The sequence below is a fragment of the Rhinolophus sinicus genome, chromosome 8, assembly GCF_057876585.1.
Source record: "Rhinolophus sinicus isolate RSI-liver-muscle chromosome 8, RSI-T2T, whole genome shotgun sequence".
NCBI classification, from domain to species: Eukaryota; Metazoa; Chordata; class Mammalia; order Chiroptera; family Rhinolophidae; genus Rhinolophus; species Rhinolophus sinicus.
Window position 1 is genome coordinate 62,629,471 of NC_142508.1, and position 26,352 is coordinate 62,655,822.

At 45.9% G+C, this 26,352-nt stretch overlaps 1 protein-coding gene across 4 annotated transcripts in view; it reads right to left on the minus strand.

Moving 5' to 3' along the window:
* Positions 1-26,352, minus strand: part of ZFHX3 (zinc finger homeobox 3) — a 245,170-nt gene that overhangs the window by 94,089 nt on the left and 124,729 nt on the right. For all 4 annotated transcript variants that reach the window (XM_088800271.1, XM_074314649.2, XM_074314652.2 and 1 more), the window contains one exon: positions 5,848-6,079. In XM_088800271.1, coding sequence (XP_088656397.1) covers positions 5,848-6,079 — 232 coding nt within the window. The remainder of the gene's footprint in view (positions 1-5,847; positions 6,080-26,352) is intronic.

A 26,352-nucleotide genomic window follows, 5' to 3' on the forward strand; every position in this document is an offset into this window, starting at 1 on the left:
TGAAACAGCCAGATATGCCCATTATAGACTTTGCTTAGAATGGTTATTTTAAAAGCTTGAAGAAAAATACTTTAAAAAATAGAACCAAACTGTCTGTTCTTCTATAAACTCCATTTTTCATTTAACAATATTCTCTTCCATTTGATACATAATGATCTCCCTTTATCCCTGCGTTATAAAGCATCTTTCTAAAAAGTGCACCCTGAAGTTTACAGCCCTTGTCCAAATAGTCCTTCGTCAGGGAATGTATTTATGTCAGATAAAGTCATATTTTCTTCATTCCTTTGTCACCGCTTAAAATTTCAGTCACCCCAATTTGTTCTGATGTGCTTTCACATTTCACTTCTCTAGGTAGAAATACATTATCCCTACGCCTTCCCCTAGCCCCGCCAACAAGGTGTGCAGTAAAAAGAGAGAGGAAAAACAAAGAAAGAACACAGCTATCTGATTTTATAAAAACAATGCTTCAGAATTACAGAACTGGCCACAACCTATTTTAGTGCTATGAGAAAAATTACACTGAAATTGCATATAATTTAATTTAGCTAGTTACAAAAAAAAAAAAAAGATATATTTCATATTTAGAGGGCAGCCTTATGCCAGTTTTGAAAAATACAAACAAAACCAAATGAGAAAGTTGAAAACAGGACTCTTCTTATTCTCTTCAGCTGTATGGACTAAACAGAACTCCCTGAAACTTGGTTCAAAAAAAATGAGCCATCAAGCAAAGCCAGATGGTTACAGTACAGGTTGTCACCAAGGCCACCTCATCACTTGGCAAGCAGCCTCCACCTCCCTGACCCCAGGAATTCACTACCCTGAGCGTCAAAGATGTGTCATAAAGGGGGATGCTCCACGTACAATGTTCTCCGCAACTCTGAATGAGCGTGCCCTCTGTAAACTGAGTCATCACCCAATTGCCTCAAATGCCTGGGCTGGTGTATTAACCAGTGTATTCACGACAAGAGCTGAGAGCAGATGCCAGCTACGCCCCTCAACTTACAAAGTCTCGTGCAGAGTAGGCATTCCACAAAGAATAGGTCAATTACAACTGTGCAAAGTTTTGAAATGTATGTCTACATGAAAGAAAAAGTAGTGAAGGCCAGGGTAAGAGAAAACAGAAGGAGGAGTAGAAGAAAGAAGGCTGAGGGCAGAAACACAAAGGGCCTCTTGTCTTCTCGAAGCCCAGGGCACTGATAGAGTGAAATTAACTACAGTTGCACCCGGGAGCCAGAAATGCCTTTTTAATAAGCACACAGGGAAGCTGATCCTGCACACGACCCACCTATGAGAACGTTCCATCTTTCAAGAGTTTCTGGTCAGCTAAGGGAAAGTAAACAGCCGATGCCAGCAACTGAGAGATATCATCCAGTTGTCGGCCCACAACGATAGGCTTTCTCTACTTCTACCTGCGTGTAGGGATAAAGTAAAAAAGACCAAATCCCAACAAAGTCAAGAGACCACTTGGTCTTGCAGAAAATACACGCAAGCCAATAATCAAAATTGGTTGCAAAAAAAAAAGTTGGGGGTTGGGGGAACCTTATCTGGTTAGGTTACTTTCTGTTCTCTGAGATGTGTGTTTCGGGAAAAAAGGGAAGGCACCCTGCATGTGTGTGAGTGTGCGCGTGTCTGTGTGTGTGTGTGTGTGTGTGTGAAGCACAATCACAGACACCATCACACTAGGTTAAAGACAATTCAGTACAGGGCTCAGCCTGCCCACAAGCAGGACCATGTATGGGAGGGAGGCCTAATTACTAGCACATTGTTGGCAGCTAAGACGTGGCCCTGGGGTGGAGGGCAGGCCCAAGATGCTCTATGTCTGGCTCTGAGGCCTCTCACGGGGGCACGTGGCCAGCATCAGGTGTAAATTCTGGCCACTCCCACAGAGTTCTGACGGGCGGAGGAGACTTACAACTTCTCCTTCTGCATATTTACATGGTCATGCAGGTTGATAGGCTAAATGGTGAATGGGACTGATTGGAAAACATGTTGGCGTATGTTAACAAGTAAAATGTGAAAAGATGACACTGTTGTTATCCCTGGGAAGAACCTATCCTAGAGTTCACCCCACCAGCCTCAGCAAGGGAAGTCCTGATACCTGTAAGAAGGTGACAGGAGAGCATGGTAGAAGGTCCTGAGCTCAGAAAAGGAAAGGAAGTGCTTTTCAATGATTTTTGTGTAAAACTTTCTGGTATGTGAACAACAGAGGACGAAAGAAAAGGAAGGAAAGGACAAAAAACACTATCGTTTAATTAGAAGATGTCAGAACACCAGAAGCAAAGACGCCGAGAGACAGCACAAGCATTTACATGCAGCTGAGAGTCAGAACAGGCAGGCTCCCAGGTGCTCTGAGACTTCCTTCTGCTACAGACATGGCTCTTCTAGCTGAAGATTAAGGCCTGATCCTCGTGTTCGAGAGGAGACAACTGGGAATACTTTATAAAGCTTGAAGGTGATGACCTTCGGTGTCTTAAATCCACCATGCCCACAATGTCCCTTTTCTTGAAGACATTCTTTCAAAAGGTTTTAAGAGCCAATCCCCGGGGGAGGGGAGATGATATATTTTAAGATGAGTTTTCTTAAAGGAGTTTCCAAAACAGCATCAAGATACTTTTAATGTGAATATGTATATTACCTAATAACTTGTCCCTTTTATCATTAGTAAAGAGTACAAATTAAGCTGCAGTGTGTGAGACGGAGGGAGGTGTGCAGAATGGGGAGGGAGGAGGGTGGAAAGCAAAAACATGACTCCAGGCCAAAGACAATACAAAAGGATTTTGAAATACAGAGAGGAAGTCTATCATCTAGACTAAAGTTGCTCATACACTTCAGGGAAGAAAAAAAAAGAAGAACCCTAATACGCATTACATGAGAGAAACCCAGAAGGCAATGGTGTAAGAAAGCAACTCCAGAGCGGACTGCATAAATAGAAGTATTACATTATGAAACAGGGAACTGTTTGTTCCAGTCCATAGACCCCGGGTGAAATGGCAGCTGTACACTATTTAGTTTGGGGCACCTCATTAATAAAAAGGGAATTCTGAGCAGAGTGAAAGAAAGAATTGGAGAGGGAAAGGACCAGCTTTTAACAGAAGATTAAAACAATGACGTAGGCAGAGATGGCAAAAAAAATAAAAAATAAAAACCACACAAAAAAACCCCTGAAACAAATAGGTCTGCGTATATTGGTAGAAAGAGAATCCGATGAAATGATGCAATAGTGGAGTAATGGGGAGTGGCAGGATCAAACAGAGGCCAGACGCCCCAGCGGGGAATGGGAACCCCCATAGCCAGATGGCACAATGGTCTCAGTCTTTGGGCACAGAAGTGTCCCGTGCTCCCGAGAGCACCCACACACAGAGGGATGGGGTCAGACACGAAGCAGAAGCCCCAGGAATTAAAGCATATGCACTTTAACCAGAAGAGGCATTTGAAAAACACATGGGAGAAAGGGATCAAATATATGGTGATGGAAGGAGAACTGACTCTGGGTGGAGAACACACAACACGATATATAGAGGATGTATTACAGAATTGCACACTTGAAACCTATGTGACTTTACTAACAATTGTCACCCCAATAAACTTTAACTAAAAAAAGAAAAAAACATAGGAGGGGACAGTCTCGCAATGACCTGGAGGTGACAAAAATGATCTTGGTACCCAACAGCACCTTCCCAAAGAAATGATTCATACTGACTCAGGAAGACTGGCCTTTCTACTGATATGAAACCTCAGCTCCTCCAGGGGGAGGAACCAGGCTCAAATCCGGGTATATCTTGCCATATGGAATCCAGTTTCAGTATGGAGAAGGGAGCAAAGTCACAGCCGGGTAATAGGGACAGGGGCAGGTCGGCAGAGGGGTCTGCAGGGGCTCAGGAGGGAGGCCTCCAGGAGGAAATGAAGCTCACAGAACAACTGATACCGCAGAACCTTCGGAAATTTGGAAATGTCTACTCTGGAGGAGGGTTAGCCATGAATTAATCAGAGGTACCTAGAAACCCAGGGAAAACAAAAAGTTGTACAGGAAGGTAAGTGAAATTACAAAATTCTACATGGCTTACTTGTGATTAATATTTATAATTAGAATAATGAAAACACTGAATATTAATAAAACCCCAAATTATTATTTAATCCATAATGGGAGATGGAGGGAGCAGAAGACGGGGGGGGGGGGGGGGAGTGTGGGTGGAGTATGGAGGGTTTGTGTGTGTGGTGTCTGTGTGGGTTTATGGATGGAGTGTCCGTGGGGACAAGTGTGTGGATATGTAGAATGGCACACTGGTGAAATCCTCATCTTACAGAGTAGAAAACCAACAGATAATGTCTCAATTTTTTTTTTAAGAATAAAAAAATAGTAGTAGAAGTATGTTAAGAAATATGGAAATAAATAACGAAATAGAACTAAAACTTGAAAGGCACAGCTCTGGAAAACGGGATGGGGGTTTCATGTCATTTTTCACAATAAGGCTCATATAATGTTCACTTTTAAAAGCTACAAAAATGCGAAATTTGATAAAATAAAGATTAAAAATAAACACCCTACACAGGCAGGATGGCTCAGTAGCTGAGAGAGCCCTGCGGGCGACGGAGGGGTAAAGAACGGGCCCAGGTCTCCAGCTTGGCCAAGTCATTGGACAACGTGCAATCAGGAGAAAGCAGCCTGGAGCGGAAACCGTGAGCTCAGCGTCTATGAGGGGGCACCAATGAGAAATTCAGGAAGCTGTTTAAAGGACATCTGATAACACCAGGAGATCAGAGCTTCCAGAGGCTGGGAGCCGAGGGCCAAGGCCTCATGCCCAATGACGCCCGCACGTGGGGCAGACTGAGGACCGTCCAGAGAAGCAGGAGGACGAGAGAGGAACGCACCCTGGAAGCTCAGGGAAGGGGGCTTCATTCAAGATGGGACAATGAGACAATTTCAAAGACTACAGAAAGAAAAGAGTAAGGTCCAGCAGGTAGCTGGCAGGTTGGACAATTCCAAGGTCAGTGGTGATCTCTCAATGGTAGTCAGACGAAGGGAGGAAACAGGCTAATGGCAGGCTGAGGCCTGCACTGGCGATGACCAATACAGACTGTTCTTTCAGGAATCGTGAAGACTCTATTGTAGAGAAGGAGCAGGGCACAGGATTAGGGGAGCGTCTTCATTTTATGGATTTTAAAGAGGCAAACGACTGTCCTGTGCTTCCAAGTTGAGAGAAAAGAACTGGAAGGCTGAAAAAATAGGAGAGGGGTGATTCTACCAAGTGGGGTCCCAGCGGGAATGAGAGTCATAAAGAGGAGAGGGGAGGTTCAGAAAAAGGTGACTGTGGATGAGATGACAGGAAGGAGGCAGCAACGACGTAAGTTCCCTCTGGAAGGTCCTGACAGTGGGAGGTAATAGGCAGCACGGAGCACAGAACGGGAGTTGCTTTCCAATACAATCGGAATGTTTACAATAAGCACTTATTTTGATCCTCTCACATTATTTCTGACAGACCAGAGTTGAAGCCACAAACTGCCCAGTCTTACTACCAAGCAAGACATAATTTAGCCCTTGGTTTGTCACTCTGAGCCAATATACTGAATCCGGAGTATATAGCGGAGGAATTTTGGGATTTAGACAGAACGTCTCCTGTTGGCCTGCTCATTGGGCAGTGGCTTGTGACACCTGAAGAAAAATGGTGCTAAGTTCCTTTAAAAACAAAAGCAACAAACCACGCATGTTCCTTCCAGAATACAATGGTCACCTGTGAGGCTGGTGATGGACAGGAGGAGCCAGCGGCACCAAACCAAAGCCCTCCGGAGGCCTCACGGAGGACAACCCCCAGCCCAGCCCGGACCTCACAGGCCTGGCAGACCTCTCACCTGGGTCAGTGGAGGGGCACCTGCGGATGGTGAAGATCTGCCCCAGGTCCTCGTCTTCCTCCGGAAGGCCCTTCTGCAGCCGCTGCAGCTTGCGCAGGCTCTCGCTGCGCTGGTGCTTCATGGAGCGCACGTGCTGGATGAGGTTCAACTTGGCCTTGGTGGAGTAGTTGCACAGGACACAGTGGTAGTAGCAGCTCTCGCCCTCCACGCCGCTCTCATGCTGCTGCAGGTGCTGCGAGGGCAAAGAAGAGGGGCACGCCTTGGGTGAGCCACGGGAAGCCCACCGCCGCCACCAGCCCACCCCGGCCTGCGTGCGGCCCGATGCTAAGATGCCTCAGAGGGTGTGCTTTGTGTTCCTCATGGACCCTCCTCCAGCAGCTCTCTGAGGACAAGCAGTGTTGTCTCTCATTCCCGTGTTCCCCAGGAGTTCCCTCCCCTGTGGCTTTTCACAGTACTGAAAATGCTGATGGATTGGACCTTCCCCGTAATACCGGTTTTCCTGGCACAGTAATTAAAGGTTCCCCTTTCACTCTCCAAAGCATCCTGCTTTATTGAGATCAGGGGTCAGCAAACTACAGCCCTTAGGTCAAACTCAACCTGCTGACTATTTTTATAAATAAAGTTTTAATAGGACACAGCCATGCACGTGACTTTACGAACTGTCTACGTCTGCTTTCAAAACACCACTGTTGAATAGTCGCAACAGAGAATGTATGACCTGCAAAACCTAAAATATAACTCTCCGGCCCTTTACAGGAAAAAGTTAGCCAACCTTTGCTTTGGGTCACCTGTCCTGTCCTATATAGAATCCTAGTTCAGTAGCACAGAGCCAAAGAAGGTGACTCAAGTTTCTGTATTTATAACTATAGTCTATTAAGAGAACCCAAAATTAGGTTTCCCTTTGGATAAAAAAAAAAATGACAGAGAAATAAATTTCTCCCAAGTAGTTCCCTGTCAACACCTCAAGGTCATCTGGCTTAGTGCACAGATGGTCAACATTACACTCTGTATTGTGTTTGTGCAGACACAGTACTCTGATTCGAGAATATGGAAGCCCAAGACCCTGCAGGAAGCAGGCACACACAGGATTCATGTTAGGGGTGCGAGAACAGTAGAGGTCATGAAAATAGCAGGCCCCAGACTTCTGTGCCTAGAAGACGTAAAGATTATACAAGGATAAAATGTGCAACCTTTTTCATGCCTCTTTGAGAATATGAACAAGGCTATGGACCCGTTTTACTAACAGTGAACTGACTGGCTCTTAGTATAGAAAGGCCATCTCCTTCAGTACAAATGACTCATTTTAGGGGAGGAGGGAACTTTTATATTGTGTGCACATAAAGCAGGGGAAACAATTCCAAAGTGCGTAAGTGTCTGAACCAAGGTAACCCAGCTAGTTAGTGGAAAAGAGAGAACTAGAACCTGACTCTCAGCATCCTTTTGGAGAGGGGGAGTCAGATAACGGAAGTTTTTTATGTGTTCACATCGTCAACTGTCCTTCCCTCCCTCTCCTCGCCCTCAGCCCCACTCCTGTCCCCGGAACCTGGTCCAAGGAGTACATGATAAATGCCTCGGAACTGCTTTCTGCTGCTCCTTTCTGACCCGCACTCATTCTGTGCAACACCCATGCCTCCATAACTGTTTCTGGTCCTGCGTGGATATGTTTCTTGTCCAGATTACAATGAAAGATACTGAGACAGAAGAGCAATTCAAATGCCCTGCAGTATGCTCAATACTGAAAATACCAGAGTGGCCCTACCAGCATTTCCTCTCTAATGACATGGCTCTGAGGCCCATGTGCTCACATGTACATGTCCAATGATCATTGAAAAAGTGTAACAATCCCAGAAGCATGTTTGTTCCTTATTGCAAGAGGAAATATGAATGCATCTACTAAGTGTTATAGAAAAATCACTGTGGGGAGGTGAGGGGGGCCAGGCCCTCAATCACGTAAACTGGCTAAACTAGTCCACAGTAACCCTTGCTCTGGGGCCAACGTGCAGGGAAGAATGCAAAGGGCTCCACAGGCACCAAGAGAGAAACATTCCCTTTCCCCCCAAACGGGTGACTTCACACAGTCAAGTGCACAGCCTTGGAACTAAACAACATCTCCACTGTCAACAGCTGTCCTAGAGCCGTTTCACAACCAGAAGGAACTTGAAGAACGAGCGAGCTGTGTTAACTGTTTAAGACATTATGGCAACTGATAATTAAAAGCTACTTTTCTTAAAATAAATTTGAGCTGTTTTGTTTTGTCTTCTATTTATGGTTATCTTTGATGTGCCTCCTCTGAGCTAAGGCGCCTTGCAGAGAATTTCATGAAGATGGAATGCACCAAAGCGATGTGTTCTGGAGGTTACAACCCTTCCTTCCAGAAGGAGGGTCTGATGGATTAGACATAAAGGAATAAAGATGAGCATGCCCACATTCATTCCCCCTGACCTGTCTACAGGGCCCCCCAAAAGCCAAAAATTGAACCAGGATAGTCCTATATTCCTGGGAAGGAGGGTTTGGCTTGGGATTGAGGCACAAGAAACTTGCCGAAGAGCCAGGAACTGCTGTGTTAGGTCACTAAGGCCAAAAGAATGATATTTATTAATGCTTCAATGAAAACCGACTGAATAAAAGATAACAGGGAGAAGAATAACCATGGAATCCAAAGCCGTAAGTTCTATTGAGGGATTGTGGTGGTATCATAAACTATGAAACCAGAGCAAGAATCACTAAAGCATTAGCCCCAAATTCCCATTATCTCCCACAAAACAGGATTTCCTTGCAATTGGCACTGAACTTTTAAACATAAACATTTAATATGGGCGTGAGGGTTCTTTTCAAAATGGCTGGGGTTTCCCATCTCAGAGCCAGAAGAGAGGATAACATGGCGAGAAAGAGTTGGATGGGAGGTAAGATATCACATCTTTTGTTCTCAAATCCCTGGGCTCTTTCTTGAGTGATAGGGCTGTGTGTAAATTCTGAATCGAAATAAACATCATACTGGGCACTTTGCTTAAAAAATTACTGATATGATGAAGATATTCCAAAACCACTCTACTACACTGGAGCTCATGGTGGTATGGTACATACCAGTCTCTCGTGACACCAGGAATTCTTCTGCCACTTGAGAGCCGTTTTGGAAGGGAAATGGGCACACACCACGAATGGTGGAGAGAAGGATGAAAGGGAGCAAGGCAGACGGAGGCACAGCCTCTCCCACTTATCCAGCTCTAGGGAACATTTAGCGTCCTCTCTCAGAGACTTGCACAAAAGCTTCGTTCGCAATTCCAAGCTTGCTTTTGCACTCAAATTCATTCTCCAGACACACACACTAATCCAGAATAAACTATTCCCCAGTTGCTAGGAAACACCTACTTGTAAGGGTGATGTCCCAACTTAAACGTCCTTCCGCTCACGACCTAAGTTTCCTGATGTCTACCTGAATGTGACAGATCCTGTTCTCACCAAATTCTTAAATTCCCACTTGGTATTTCTCAGGCTGCCCAACCTGGCGCAAACAGAGGCCCCAAGCTAGCAGCAGGCTTCTGACCTCTGTGACCTTCTCCACACCATCTGGTCATTTCCCAGGCCATGAGTGGGGCAATGCCCTGACCCTGTTGGCCAGACACCCTCTCCCTCCCAAGGGGCAAAGGCCTCATCCCCAGAATTCCACCCTTGGAACGGGTCTAATAAGAAGCAGCAGGAAGGGGTGGGGCTGGAGGGGCCGATGAGGACTCCACAGGGGCAAGTCAGTCAGCCAAGGACATGCTCTCTCTGCAGAAGAGAGTAGATGTTTTCATTTGGAGAAGGAGGGAGAATAATTTGTTCCTGACCCAGCTAATTAGAATACCCTCAATTGGGATCACAATGTATTTAATTAAATTCACTGTAATATAAGAAGAATCCACCAAGGCACAAATCCCAGTGGAGCATCAATAAAGGAGCTGCCTCCTTTCAGAGTTCTTGCTCTCCACGCCAGGCAGGAAATGCTTCTCCCATGCAACCCCTCAACTCCCCAGCCCTCTCGGCCTCTATCACAGAGCTCTCCCATCCTCAGGGCAGGGGACCCAGGTTTTGTACTTTCCATTTTTCTTTACTCTGTTCAAGATTCCTATCTGTTCACCTCTGTCAGGTCAGGTGTACAGTTTAAAAAAACACACACAAAAAAAACACTTCAACTGTGGTTCATGTGCATGTGTGCTACACTTGGGCCCAAAGAAAACTTGCTGCTGAACCCATTGGGCAGGGTTCGGTGCTGGATTAATTCTAAGTGTCTACAACACATTAGACACCGTGCAAACACACAGATTATGCCTTACCCTACGTGCGTAGCCTGCAGACGATTAAGGCAGTGGTGACTTAGAGATGATATGCCAAGGGATATAAGGAGGGCATCCCCTGGCTGCAATACCAGTGTGAGAATATACAAGCTGGATCACTGAAAATCACTGACTCACTAGACAAAAACTGGCATCTGCCCGCAAATTAATAATGAGGAAGTATGACCAACTAGTAAATCAAGAATGTCAATCAACCTGGCTAAACACGAGTGGCAACTGAGGTACACCCACACTCACGCAGTCCCACCAGGCTTTCCCTGGAACCCTGAATCAGCCTAAGGCTTTCCTGGATTTTCCCCAATCTCACGGACTGGCGTAAAAAGTGCCTGCAAAAACGCTGCATTATATGAATGGCACTGTACAATCCTTTCCACTGAAAGAAACTTCTACACTTGGCAACAGGATTTACTTTCTGAAAGTTCCAAGATGTACAGCGACCTATGAGAAGGAAATAAGTATCCAGTTTGACTCATAAAGGGAAGCAGAAAAAGAGCTCAACAATCTCCAACTTCTCCAAACTACCCCCAGGCAGCAGAGAACAGAGCGTCCTCACCGCCAGCGATGAGGAATTTGACTTACACACATTATGTGGTCAGCACCTTGTGCTGGAAATGATCAGAGTCCTTTTCCTGCACCTCTGATCTTGTGGGAGTTATTTACATTTGAAAATGCTTGTCCCACCTCGGTTTTGCTGGAAACATCTAATGTCTCACATCTTCCCTTCTGGGTCTGCTTCCGGGGGAAAATCTTGGAAAAGAAAAGCCCTCGCTGCAAAAAGCGGTGCCTCCAATAATGAACCTGGCATGTAAAGCCAAGAACAAAAGCAGATTAATAATTAAGAAAGAAAGGAAAGAAAAGAAGCCAGCCACGTTACTTTGTGGGACTCTACACCCCATTAATATGTTACACTCGCTCACCCTGGCCAATGCCTGAAAGTCAGAGACGAGAAGAGGGCTCTTGTTAGAAAATAATTCATCGTGAAAATCAAAAAAATGTGTTCCTGTTACTTGTTTCCCAGGAAAACTAACCAACTTCTGTCAGAGAACATTGATTTCTATAAATCTGGAGGGGCCCCGGCTCCCTCCTCCTCCCCAACAATAGGAAACTTCTAACATCTGGTTCTTCATGCATGGAATGTAAAATATTGATCAGGTTTTGTCAAAGCCTCCTTTTTAAAGCAGAAATGGACAAACTACATTCTGACACTGACATACACACACACACACAGGATTCACAAATGAAACTTCTTGGGGAATAACACCTGTTAATATAAACACACGCACGCACACCCACCCCTCTCAACACACTTTTCTGTGCACACAGCACAACTCCATTCCAAGAGCAAATGGAACAGTGAAGCTCTTTGATGGGGTAAAACCGCTCCCAGGCATCTCTCTGAGCAAACGGGCTACCCCAGGGGATACCAGCCGCCTCTTTCAGAACAGAGAAGCCCCCCAGCGGGAATCCAGTAGGGCCCCTGGAGACACCTGTCAGGGCTCTGATGCATATCTAGGCAAGGGCAGGTGGAAGGGCCTCTCAATCCATAAAAAGAAGGTCCCCGATGGAGGGGCCGCTGTACATCGTGCCTCTGGAGGGAAAAACCACTAACCACAGCACGCCAAGGACTCCAGCTTCTCCCTTTGGGGCAAGGACTATAAAAATCTCACTAACACTTCCGTTGAAAAGGAATAAGAAGATGAGGGTCCAGAGCTAGTTTGCTAATTTCCCACATCGTAAAATGAAATAAGGAAGAAGTAAGGGGGTGTTTATTCACCACCCTTCCCATGCACGGCATTTACAGCTGAGGAAGAACCTTCTCGAACTTAATCTTCTCATTTCAGCCCCATGAGGTGGGTAGATTTTGGGTCCTGTCCTTGGAGGAACCCAACGCTCAGAGTGGTCGTCACATAACCCCCCAAAACTTCCCGAAGTGTGGAAGAGGCAGGACTGGAACCTGGGATTCAAGGCCAAGTTCACAGCCATCAAGTTACGCTGCACAGACCACGGCGGATTCCAGAACACAAGACTCCCCGGACCCAGCTATTCACCTTGAATGCCTAAAAAAAAGGAATTGTTTCAGGTGTAATGCAACCAGGATCGGAGGAGATGCAGTTTTTAATCAGGGGGTTGCATTACAAAGTTTTTAAATTTTTTAATCAGAGGTTGTGTTACAGTTCCAAATTCAATACGACATTCTTAGGAGGGATTCTAGAAGGTCAACCTAAATATATATATGTACTTTCTGTTTAACGTTGGCTTTTCATCCACTCATGCCCTCATCCTTGGCACATGCTAATTTAGTCCTATTTCGCTGCAGGAGCCCTGCAGACGCCAAAAGATATAAGCCCAGACCACGATTGACAAGAGAAAGTGAAAGGAAATAAAAACGTTCCCTTAGATCAATCCATTTGCGTTGCTCTGACCTATTTTCTGGTTTCTAGGCCAGGTTCCTCAAGCCCTGGATCAAGCCTTGATTATTCGCTCTCAGTGTCCAAGCTCCAAGGCTGAGGTGGAGACGTCCCAGCCCTGTCTCTCTTCCCTCAGGTGAGTGACATTTCCTGATTCAAAAGTCTCAGTACGAGTGTTTCCCTTGAGAGAAGTAGAGTAAGTTCTAGAAGGAAAAACATAACAGCATAAATCTACTAACCATCTATATATAGGTTGTACCTGCCTTGGCTTTCCATCTTTTCTAGAAAAATCCAAATATGGACCGTTGTGGAATGCTGCTGCCTTCATATGACAGGTTTCATTTCCCTCTGTTAGGAAACCTCCAGAAAGGAGAGGAAGCTCATCCCTAGGTAGGGCCTCCCTAAGGAAGAGGCCCATCAGAGCGTGCGGGCACATGTAAAACGATGGTCGCATGAGTATCTACATAGGGAGCTCGGAAGCGGAGGGAGGTATGTGGGTACATAAAACAATAAAGAGGGTCCCACAAGGCTCACGTCATCCTGACCGCCCTCCGGAAACTATCTAAAGCTCCTGGGACCTGAATGTTGCCCCTTCCCTAGGATAGTATACGGGTAACAGTCACTTTCTTCATTCATTAAGATGTACTTCTTCCCTAGCACCGCTTACCACCTCTCCCAGATGTACGCCCCCAAACAAAAATGAAGGCCACCATGCACACGCTACTCTAGCTTCTCATTCAACTCCATGTCAAACTGCTGCCAATAATGGTGGTTTAGGTGCACTCTGGATTAAGACAGCATGATGGAAAACCTTCGCTCTGCCTCTCACTCACTGTGCTACCTTGGGCAGTTACATACACTGCTGGGCCTCAGTTTCCTCCTCTGCAATACTGGGACAATAACAGAACCTCCTCATAGCACCGCTGGGAAGAGCCAATGGGATAATTCCTCTCAAGTGCTTATAGTGCCAGGTGCACTGTTAGCCTTCATAATAAACAAGGTCATCACTAGCATTGTTTTTCAAATCAGGTGAGCTTTGGGATGGACATGAACATCCACTAAACTTACTTATTTCACATTTCCTTTCTTATAGCCATTCTCCCGCCCCAGCCCCACAGAGGAATTAATTCCCACTCGACAGAAAAAAAACTGGGATACACAGAAATTATGACGCGGAAAGGACACTGAGCACTCACGGGGCCTACTTCTTTCCTAGAAGGATGCTTACTTAAATTTTATTTTAGGTCACTTGCCCAAGGTCATGCCGCTGATGCAAGCAGAGGCTGGATCCACACCACAAGCCCATGTCCTTGCCACCAAATCTTATCTGTTTACTGGACCTCTTTGCCTACCAAGGTGCCTGTTTAAAACCCAGGATCGTGTTCTTTACCATGTCGGCCAACATCCTGTGTGACAACCAGGAAAGGAAGGAAAAGTCCGCTGAAAGGGGTGGCAGACACCTCCCTGGTTCCCCACATCCACTCTGAAGGATTTGCTTATTTGTATCTCTTAATCCCGTGACAGTCAATGCAGCAGAAAAAATACTCGCCTGGTGGTCAAAACAGGTGTGTGACTTCATCTGGAAAAGGGAGATGTTTATACTTGCCCTGTCTTCCTCAGAGGCAATTTTAAAAACCACATGAGAAAACATGGGTGGAAAATCCTTTGGAAGATGTGAAGGGCTGCCCAAATATTTGGCACAGACGTTGTCTTTCTACCTCGAGCCCAGATTTGGCTTCCTCCCTTCTGATTGGCAGGTGCAGCACCGTGGGCTTGGTTGTTAATGAAGCAGACAGTGTTCCAGCTCGGTGGTTCTAACTCTGAGCGAGCATCAGAAGCACCTAGGAGGTTCGTCATGCCACAGACTGTTGGGCCCGCCCCAAGGGATTCTGATTCACTCGGGGCGGGGGGGCCGAGAATGTGCATTTCTAACCATCTCCCATGCTAATGCTGCTGGGACCACACTCGGAGAACTGCTCCTCTGGCTTGGACAGTAAAGGTCACGGAACAGAGACCCAAGTCAGAACACAGAGAGATATTACCCTATAGAAAGGAAAATTCCCCAGGCCTAAAATCTCTGCACCCGCCTTTTCCCAAAGAGTATTTCAGATTCTAACAAACTGCACTAGATAAATCATGCAATGCCCGCACACAAGAATTCACCTTTTTAGTGAAAAAGTCACACGGAAGCAGCTGCCTGCTACTGGTCTGTCCCAGATACTTCATAAAAGTCGGAATTGGCTCTATTCATCTTCCTCTCCCCTCTCACACCTGCAGTCTCAAATTTCCTAGGGCTGTCACTGAAAGCGTGACTCTTGATGGTGAGGCATGAGGTATCACTTTTTCCTCCCGAGCTCTGCATCCTGCTGAGCGCACCTGTCCAGATGTCTTGCTGGAACAGGGCCCACAGAAGACTGTCATCCAAATACGAGAAAAATAAAATGGTCTTTAAAATTCCTCCCACGCTCTTGAACTTTCTGGTTGCTGCTGCTGCTGCTGCTGCTGAGAGCATGAATTTGGTGCTCAAACCCGGGGGCTTTTCATGAGTTCCCACAATTCGCTGACAAATACCCTCATCACCTTCGTTATGAGAAGAGATGCAGGCAGCCAGCATGAGACGCACAGGGGGCAGTGAGCACACACACAGGGCTGACTTCTTCCTTAGAAGAGGTGCTTAATTTTGATTTCATTTTTCCCTTGAAAGAGGAAATGGGAAAGTGATGAGGCAGGAGAGAAAAACTCTCTCTAAACAAATGCCTCTGACGGTGCTCAGGAGGTGGCTGCTAAGATTTTTCACCGTTTCTCCCGAAATTCCATGGATTTTGTTGAAGGTTGAAGGAGATAGTTACACTCGTGGGAATAAGAAAAGGGACCAAGACAGTGAAAAGAGAAAAATGCTTCTTTGAAGTAGAGCTGAGTCTGAGTCGAGGCCAGGAAAGAGTGGGCTGCAGAGTGAACAGCCACGTGGTGACGGGATAGTTTTGCGAATGATGACATGGCTAGTTTCTCTGCCCTGCTTTCGGGCTCCCCCCCATAAATAACCCAGACAAACACCCTGTGCACTGAGTTTTGCTCTCCCCCCACCCCACCCCCACTTTTAAGTCTCATTAAACGCCGATATTGTTCAGCCTCAAGATGGAGAGCTCAGCATGGATTTTACTGAACGTTAAATCAACCAGCAAGCGTAGCCAGCAAACTCTGTGGCACTTTAACTTTAAATAATGCAATAATTATTGAATTTCCTTTTTATAACTGAAGTGCTGGAATGTAAACAATGGGGCTGTAATTGCAGGAAGGGGGGATCAATAGAGGCAATCGTTTTCAGCCATGTTAATTGTAAATACAATTGCTCCAAGATGTCAGCCTTGTTCTTCTTGCTCCCAGAATCATCCTAACGGATGACAGAGTCCAACTTTCCCATTACAGCTGTTCGTTCCTTTAAGAGGTTCTCAATCAGGTCTGATCAATCTGTCAAGATAATGCATGGAGTAAGTAAGACTCTTCCAAACACAGGCTCCCAATCAATAGCCCAGACGAGCTTAATGAGGTGGGGCTAAGGCCCAGAGGGAGGTAACAGCCCCCAGCTTGCGCCTCGGTTTGGCAGGCTGGCTTCCTAGCATGGTCCTGGTAAACAGATCAGCCCTTAATGAGGACATTAGTTATGCATGCTTCAGCAAGCAGCAAGGCACCCGTCCCTTGGGACAGACGGACAGAAAACAAAATAGATTAACAGAAAACAATATGGTGCCAAATTAGGTCTAACTGAAGACTTTTCCCTCCTTCTCCTGCTTTCCTTAATTGTCCAGCAGAGTGGAGGACATCAATTAATCATTCCAATGGGCAGGGAGCTCACAAGGGGGGCATCCATTGGTCTGGAGGGTCTCTGGGTGTCCGCTGGCCTCCCTCGGGCTGTCACTAAACATGAGAACCCTCATCTCCTCAATGCCATTTCCAGACCACAAAGGGGTGTCTCTCACAGACAGGTCCTAGAACCAACCTGCAGGAGAGAATGAACACAAGGCTGAATCTTGAAGTCCGACAGCCACACTGGGAGGCCAGGGGACCAAAGATAGACGAGAACAAAACTGCCACTCCTCATGGCTGACATCCGTTTCTGAGATCAAGTCTTAGTCTTGAGAATGGCTGCTCCCTCACAGACAAGGAGGTGGAAAGTCAAAAGTCTAGAATCCCATTTCACAAGGCCCAGCACCTTTGCAAGTCGCACAGGCATTGCAGGAGTCTGAATTCTCACAAGGATAAGCTGGAGGGCTCTGTGGTGAGTCTGGAGAACTGGCTTTCCTCCCTCGGAGGCCACTGTGCAACTTCACATCTGTTCTTGCAGTGAAAGGTTGGTTAGAGCGCCCACTGTGGAGGTCCTGGAGGAAGGGTGAAGCTAAAGGAAGGTCCCACCAAGAACACAGCAGTTCCTTTCCCCAGGGGATGCATGGCTTAGAGCAGGGGCTCTCCAAATATGGTCCCCGGAGCAGCAGCATCAGGAACCCCTTCATACCCTGACAAGACCTACAGGAACTCTGCGGTAGGGCCCAGCAATCTGGGTTTTAACAAGCTCTCCAAGCAATTCCGATGCAAGCTCATTGGATGACCTGCCTTAGAAGGTGAGTGAGTCGGCAAGTTGGTCCTTTCTGGGTCAGAAACAGTTTAATGCCCAAGAAATATCTAGAAACCAAGACATTTCACTGAGGTTTGGATCAAAGCCCACCACCCACCTGCAAGGGCTCTGGGAACAATGCAACCAAAGGAATGAGGCCCGTGTGAAAACACCATTCTATTAATATTAGTTGGAAAAGTGCACGGAGTGGGTCACACTACTTAACTTTAAAAGCGAATGGTCTTGTATTGTTAATGAAGTAAAATGAGAATAGCTGAGTCTTTTTAATGGTATCGGGATGAGCAGAACAAAAGAAAATAAATATACAGCTGGAGAGATCAGACCTCTCCTTTGTGCAAGGGCCGGGTTCACAGGCCACTCCTTCACGTCTCCCTCTTCTGGCCCAGAGCCCAGTGGCAGCAGCTTCCACACTGACTTATCTTACGGTGTCATAAGCCACACCTTGCCCCTTCGTCACACCACCAACAGTGTCTCACAGGCTGGAAGACCACGCTGTCTGTTTCTACCTTGGTGCCCAGCACAGCTCCTGACCCACAGCAGGTATTTAAAAACTGCTGGCTGAAAGTCTGAACAAAGGAGGAAAAATCTTGCGATGCTCCTTTGTTACTCCTGGTCTTTAGCTTGCCACTGAAGACCTCGCTAATCTAGTCCAAATTCCCTTCCTCCATCTCCAATTCCAATCCGCCACTCCATTCCTCTCTCCACAAAAAAGTGAGACTCCAGGCAGTTCCTGCCTTATCCACCCACTCTAATCTTCCTGGTCGCTGTGCCTTTCCTGTTTGGAAACCCTTCTGAACAACCTGTTCACCTGCTGAAATGCTGCACAACTTCCGGGCAGGTAGATGGTACCTCCACGTGGACTTCTTTGTCCATCGATGACACCTGAGCTGGAATTGTCTCCTCACCTGTGGGCTCCCACAGCACTAGGTCTTCCCCACCGGGGTCACCATTCCTGTGAGCATACGCTTCCCTGGACTTCCACATTCCTTGATGACCAAAATGGGAGGTTGGGACTGAGAGAATAAATATGTTTGCTAATAGTTACTGCTTGTTTAAATAAAATGCTATGGCAGGATATAATTAATATAAATAGCTGTACTTAGTGACATAATTTTTTTTTAGCATATAGATCCCAAAAGTGCTTCTCCTTCCCCCTCTGAATCTGCCAAAATGTCCCCCCAGCCAGAGGAGAACTTAGGCAGTCACTGTCGCTCTGTCCTTCCATTTCGTCTACATACCTAGCTGTATTTACATACGTTTAATACTGCTATGCTCCTTTACAAGAGCTCTTTTACTATGAAAACTGACAAATAACTACAAGATGGGTAGACTGAAAGACATCTAGAACTTATAGACCATCACAGACGACAGGGACCACAGCACAGATGCCTCTCCGGGGAAGTAACTCGAGCTGTCAGAACTGCGAAGGAGTTCGCAGTGTCCACCACATCTTTACAGATAAAAAGAATTTAGTACACAGCTGAATTCTAAACATAAAATGTCTACAAGAGTCAATGGAGTGATGTGACAATGCTCAGACATCTGAAAGGTAGTGGCCGAATGGGTACTCACTCCCAGAATTCATGGCCGAGCAGCTTGCCTGTCTCCAGGACAATCAGGATGAAGACCTGGTTTGTTTTTACAGACACACACATACATCCTTATGTTCTCCCTGAATTTCTTGTCCTCCTATAGGACAGATGCTGCTGAGAATTGCTGCTGGTAGACCTTAAGGAACTGGTTATATCTTTCACTTGCACCAATTGTCAAATTCTGGGATCTGTGAGGAAGGGACCATTCTCCACATGGAGTCAGAAGGTGAATGCTCAGCTATGTCACTTTCCCTTTCCAGTTTAGGCCCAAACTCCAGGCTCCCCAGTCCTCTGCCTGGCTGGCCAGCCCCGTTGACAACAGACCCTCCCCAGGGACTTCCAAGCAACTTGGTCTAACGATGCTACCTCCCAGTTCTGCTCTCAAGCCCCCAATGGAATGTGGCTGCGAGGCCAGTCAGTGAGACATTTTTTGTAAAACTAGTTTTAAACGGCGACATATAGGGAGGATTTTCATCAGCCAGTCCACACTGACCAACACATCCTCTCCTTATATTCAACAAGTTCTTTCTGTTCCAGAAGACCCAAGAACCAGCGATGAGATGGGGAGGGCCCACAATAGAAGATGATGGTTTACAAAACCTGCTGGAGAACCACGAGGCATTTTCTTCAGTGAAACCCAAGTTCTAGAAAACTGCATCTAAAAAACTGGCAACTGGGAAAATTTCTCTGAGCAAAACAATGGGGTTTAGAGGAGACTGGAGAAAGGTAGGACGAGAGAGAGGGTGGCTAAGATCCTGCCAGCTCTAGGGCACTGGGATGCTAACAGCAGGCATTATGCATGTTAGTACTTAAAATGTTACTGGTGCCTGGTGACATCTGGACGCAAACCTGCCTGGGGTTTCTTCCTGAGGTTACAGTGTAAGACGCAGCCAATCACTAAGCACCACACTGATTGGCAGGTGGCATCTTTTTGGAATCGCAAATCCAGTAGCTTGCTCTGTATTCATATAGACTACAGATACTTTTTTAGTAGGTATTTTAACCTTTTTTTTTGTTTTTAAGGAGGGTGCAACTCACAGTGGCCCAGTTAGTAGGTATTTTAAAGGTTTAAGTCTTAAAATACAAGTTTTCAATGACTTTTCCAGATTACTCTGTAACAACATAAGGCCAAAGAAACCAACAGCCAGTCCCCCTCTTATGGTAAGACCTGTATTATTATAGTGGTCTTTCTACCTGCTTTGGATTCATTCATTCACCGTCTGTCTGTCCAAGCAAGCTTCTTGTTTCCTCACACAATAATGCAGGAATGAGTAATCTTCTCTAAACATTATTCCCATCATTCTCTGTACATAAGAAAGGTCCTCCACTATAGTGTCTCACCACCCACTACTCCCCTGCACCGGCCTTGTCTCCAAACAGCTCTACTGACTCTCGGCCCTTCAGTGGCTGCGTGCACGTGTGTGTGTGTATGTGTGTGCGTGTGTGTCTGTGTGTGTGTGTGTGTGTGTGTGTGTGTGTATGTGTGTGTGTGGTGGAGAGGGGTGCAGGGGTGAGGTTGGCGCATGGCATGTCCTCCTGTGTGTACTTCCATTCCAGGTCAGCCAAACTCTGCTCCCTCTTCTGAGCATCCCGTCTCTCACGCCAGTTGTTTGCGGTGCCTCTTTCTCCTCTCAACTCAAAGTCTCCGTCTCTCAGCACATCTTCTCCCGCCAACGCCCTGAGTACTGGTTGGCAGCTGTATGGATGTGGCACATTCCCTATGAGACTGGAAGGATCCTAAAGGCAGGAACCATGTGCTTTCCTACTGGACACACAGTAGTCAAGTCATTCCACAGCAAGAACACGGGCACAGATGTCGGGAGCCATGCCGGTGAGAGGGGCTCTGACACTAAGCTCCTCCTCAGCTATAAAATGGAATAACGCAAGCACGCAGCGAGGGGCCATGAGGCTCTGGCCAGTAAATCAATGTAAACACACTTCATAAATGGTCAAGCAAAAAAAAATTTTTTTTAAGTTGTCTAGTGAGAATCGGTTGGAAGGGGCACTTGAGGACTCAGAAAGCTTTTCCCACCATCTGATTTCACTGGGGTCCTCAGTCTACACAAAGACGAATTAATTAGTTGATCACCCATTCACTTACCTCACTAATGAAATCATCAGGTTTTCCAGGGGAAGAACCTGTTAGAAGGACTGGCTTGCCTCTGGGTGTGAGCCCCGCTGGTGCCAGCTGCATTCCCCAGTGCCAACATGACTCATGAAATGACACAAATTGCCAGCGGGCTTTGTTATTATGTGACCTTCAGCAAGTCACCCGTTTTTCCCGCTTCAGTGATAAAATCTGGATGGCAACACTAAGCACCTACTTCATGCATTATCGTGAGGAATGACGATGGCACACAGCTAATAATGACTAGGAAGCACTTTATCTTTGTAGAGAGCTATATTACTTAACATTTAGAATAATACCCACTGTTTCAGGTTGAGAAAGCATTCCGATTTTAGCTCAACTGAAGGCTGAACATATCCACTAATGAGCAGTGTCTTTCCCACGGAAACGTTGAAAGCTACTCAGTCTACTGAATAAAATGACTAGCAGTACATTAGGGAAAAGCTGATGCAGGTTTAGTTCCATGAAACCAGGGTCATTGCATTCAACATCTAATAAGCAAATTCTTAAGATCACAGAAATAAACCAGAACCGACAGAGCTGACAACTGTAGTTTTAAGGATGGTCGAGGTAGAATGATTTTTTACTCCGTATTTTCCCCAGAATTCATAAAAATACGGCCTCTAAGAAAACATGCTTCTATCATCTAGGCCAACGGTCAGCCAACTCTTTCTATAAATATCCGGACAGTAAATATTTTAGGGTTTGAAGTCCAGACTGTCTCTGTCACAACTGTTCAACTCTGCCATCATAGCACAAAAGCTGTGATGGAGAATATGTATAAGAACAGGTATGGCTGTGTTCTCATAAAACTTTATTTATAAAAACAAGTGACTGGATGGATTCTCCCCTTTGGCAGTGATGTGCTAACTCCTGAAGAAAAACTTTGTGAAAAATGATTTAGCCAATCATTCAGAGTATCAACAAAGAACACACACACACACACACACACACACACACACACACACACTTTCTTTGTTAACCAAAATAAGTTTCTTCCAACTTGTCAAAATTCAGTAAGTGCCAGGCTTGCAAACTTGATATAAAAATAAGCTGTTTCAAACTGAAGGTCAACAGTAATTCAAGTACCATTTAACGCTGAATTATGACATGACTCCAAAACAATTAAGCTTCATCCCTTGTTTACACGCTTTTGAACATAAGAACTTGCATTGTAAGTGTGTTCTCCAGTCCACAGTGAATAACACCATATGAGTAAGAGTTAAGGTTATATATTTATTCGGAAGTAAACAATACCTGTAATTGAATTCAACTTTCAACTAACCCAATAATAGAATTACCAACAACAAAAAAGTAGGGCTTCTTCTACTGGCTCTAGTAGCTGAAAAGAACCCAGGTTTAAAACAGCGAAGGAGAAAAACAAAAAGGAGAAGAGTTAGGTCCCTGTGTATGCTCCTATATGCCATGCTTTTCCTTTCTAAGCACCTCTTAAGAGGAGAATGCTAGCAATGACCTTGACATCCAATAACGTGTGGTCAGAAAGTCTGGAATTCGGGGGAAAAATAAGCATTCTCTCCATCATACCATCTACGTGTGCCTAGCCCTGCACACACTAGTGGAGAGATTCTAGTGGACTAGAATTCTAGACCCTAGTGGACTAGATCCTAGTGGACATGAGAGTTAAGTCAGAGATGGCAAACTGGCAGCAAGTGGGCAGCCTGCAGGTAAGAGCTGTATAATTCTCGGAGTTTTAAAACATTCTTAATGAATGATTAACACTTTAAAATCTGAAAATTTCCCATGCAACTGAGACTTTCAAATTCTATGTAAAAAACAAAAGGTACTATCTGGCTGTCCGGGCACCACAGCCCCTCAGGACAACATTTATCTTGGTAAGATGGAGCAGCCGCTCTCCAGGTCAGCACGAGCACCCATTTTAGGTACCTGCACGGCCCTTGGAGGCACCTGGGTTTGTCACCACTGGGTTGTGCCATGTGTAAAAGAACACGGCGTGCAAGCAGGGGCCACGGAAGTCAGCCCCAGATCTCCTCGTTCTGGTCAGGCTTGGTCAGGCCACACGGCGCTACCCTGTGAGTAATCCGGGACAAAGACCCCCCTGAAAAGCAGCACCTCTTGTCTGAGCTGCACACTGCAAAACAGGAAGCAAATAGCTGGGCTCCCCCAGCCTCAGGCGCGAAAGGAGTTCAGGATGGATGTGGCTTCATGAGGGAAGCCAACTCAATCCTGCCACAGGAGTTAATATTTGTTAATTGGTAGGAAAAGGTAAAATTAATGAGGACATTAACATAGCTATTTAAAAACAGCTTCATGTTTCTCCCATTGTAACACATGGAACTATCAGGAAGTAATTGAGGGAAAAGGACACTGTCAATTCTCAATTATCTGCATGAATGAAGCGCTCAGTGACACGGATAATCCAAGTCATTTACATTTGGATTTAGAAAGTAACATCTTTTTCCTTCAGAAAACTTACCTTCCTAATTACAGCTTGCCGAATGTGAGGTTGAAATCAGTTTTTCTTCTCTGCCAGAGAAGAAAGAGGCGGAGGGGGGCGGTATGGGAACTTCTGGGGGGTGTCAGACCTGCCACAGATAACCCATGGCACACAAAAGAGGACTAACAGTGGCTGCCCACCACGGTAGCCCGGAGCCACATGTGACTATTTTAATTTAAATTAAATAAAACTAAAAGGTCAGTTCCTCAGTCACACTAGCCACATCTCAAGTGATCGGTAGCCACACGTGGCCAGTGGCTCCCGTGCTGGACAGCGCACACACAAAACACATCCATCATCGCAGCAAGTTCTAGTGGACGGTGCTGAATCCTAGATCAACGATAACCTCTGGTTTCCTGGATTCAGTAGAAAGTTGGGGGTGGGGAGACGAGAATGCAAGAGATGCTTTGCAGCCACTTTTACAGAAACAAAAGGGAATTGTAACACCTGACTCTCTCAGCTAGTTTAATTTCAAGCCCGGTAATGGAAACTCTGTCTAGGGAATAACACAAAAAAATAAGCATTCCATTCTAAGTAAAATGAGACTTTTTAATTAACAAAGCAGAAAATGAGTGGATAAAAGGTGAGGCACGAAAGCCTGATTTTAAGCAAACATTTGCCTTGGGGTACCTGCGCCTAGTGTGTCCACACAGCTTGGGAACTAGCAGTAGGTAAACAAGGGGAGACCACAAGCCCGGAGGGCCCGCTCGGGTAGGTGCCAGCTCAGGTGCCACTGGGAGCAGTGTCAGGCCCAGTGTCACTTCACATCCTCATTAATTATCTTGAAAGGAGAGGGTTAGTAAACAGCAAGTTAATTAAATTCTCAGATGATGCTAATTTGGGAGGCTTTAGAAAGACTAGCAAGGGCAGAGGTAATATAAATGGGACCTGGATGGGTTAGAAGTCTGAGTGGAAAATAAAATTAAGCACTGGCTAAACAAACACCACTTTAAATAAATCTCATGGAAGAGCCAAAATCTGACCGAAAAGGGAGTTTATTTGGAAAATAGTTGTGCTAAAATGAAAAGGTTTGCAACGTCGAAGGCATGTAATCAGAATGGAAATAAAAAAGGCTTTTTAAGATTTTTAATAAAAATGTTTATGTGCACTTAGAAAAAAGGGCTGGAAGGAACACCAAATGTTAACAGTAGTTGCCCTTGAGACGGTGTGACCACAGAGACAGGAGGCGGGGTGGAGCTTCTACTTTTTACTTCATAGTCTTCTAAAGTAAGGAAATATTTTTGAACAAGGATGTATTGTGCGTTTGAGGTTGTTTTTGTTTGTTTAGTTTGAAACAACTTCATATGTATGTGTACAGAAGAGCAGCAAAGATAGTACAGAGTCCCCAAATACTCTTCACTCAGCTTCCCCTAATATTAACAGCTTAGCTCTTAATATCTGGAACACTCGTCGAAACCAAGAAAGTGACATACCCTTTTTCTCTTCAAGGATCCCATGTTGCACTGAGTCGATACGTCTCCTAATCTGAGACGGTTCCTCCGTCTTTCCTCATATTTTGTGACTTGGACACATTTGAAGAGCGCTGCTCAGGTGTTTGTAGAGCTTCCCTCAATCTGGGTTTATCTGATGTGTTCTCACAACTAGACTGAGGCTACGGATTTGGAGGAAGTACCTGTCTCATCGCATCCTATCAGGGGTACATGACACCAACGTGGCTTTTCATTGGGCACACTGCCCCTGATCACTTTGGGAGGTGGTGCCTGCCAGGCTCCTGCACTGGCAGGTTTACTCTTTGGCCCTTTCCACACTTTATTCAATAGAAGTATGATACTAAGTCTAGTCCACAGTCAAGGGGAGGGGGACGAAGCTCCACCTCCTGGTTATTAGGTTAAATTAAATAAAATATCTTGTAAAAGGGGCGGTTGGATAGCTCAGTTGGTTAGAGCATGAGCTCTGAACAACAGGGTTGCCGGTTCAATTCCCACATGGGCCAGTGAGCTGCGCCCTCCACAACTAGACTGAAGACAACGAGCTGCCGCTGAGCTGCTGGAGGGGCAGCCGGATGGCTCAGTTGGTTAGAGAGGGAGCTCTTAACAACAAGGTTGCCAGTTCAATTCCTGCATGGGATGGTGGGGCTGCGCCCCCTGCAACTAAAGATTCAAACAGCGACTGGACTTGGAGCTGAGCTGCGCCCTCTACACCTAGATTGAAGGACAATGACTTGGAGCTGATGGGCCCTGGAGAAACACTCTGTTCCCCAATAAAATTAAAAAAACAAAATTAAATGCTAGAGCTATATTATTGAAAAATAAATAAATATCTTGTAAAAGAGACAAGCTTCTCCTCATGCAAACAGAAGTATTTTATGAAAACGTCTCTCTCAAGTTGGAGAGCTGTTGTCTTTGTTTTGAACGCTTAGATTCCCAACAACACCGATGAAGCCATGCTCACAGCTGCAAAGCCCTCGCCACAGGCCAGGCCCGGAACACTTACATGTATGAACTCATTTAACCCTCACCACAGCCCGAGGAAGGCAATGTCGCGATATTACAATGGTTGACGCCAAATTACAGATGGGGAAAGTGGCGTCAAGAGGGTACATCACTCGCGCGTGGCAAGAGTTCATGTGGTGGGGGCAGGATTCGAAATCAGGCCGCTCGGCTCTGGGACCGTGCTGTCCAGAAGCTTTCCGTTATCTGGCTCCTCAGTACACAGTACTTCACAACAGTCAAGCAGAGCAGCAAAATATAATTCAGAGAGAAGAGTCACTTGGGGCGGGATGTCTAGAGGTACGCGGGACAAAGGCTTCTCTGGAGAGAAGCATTCGTTTGTGGCCAGCGCTGCAGGTCTAAGGACTCCCAACCCCGCAGAATACAGTCCTCCTTTATCTCTATAGTGTGGCAAGGAATCCAGAACACCTGAGCTGGTCAAAGGACCTCTCTCCTGACAGGGATGGAAGACGCTCAAAACCCAGGG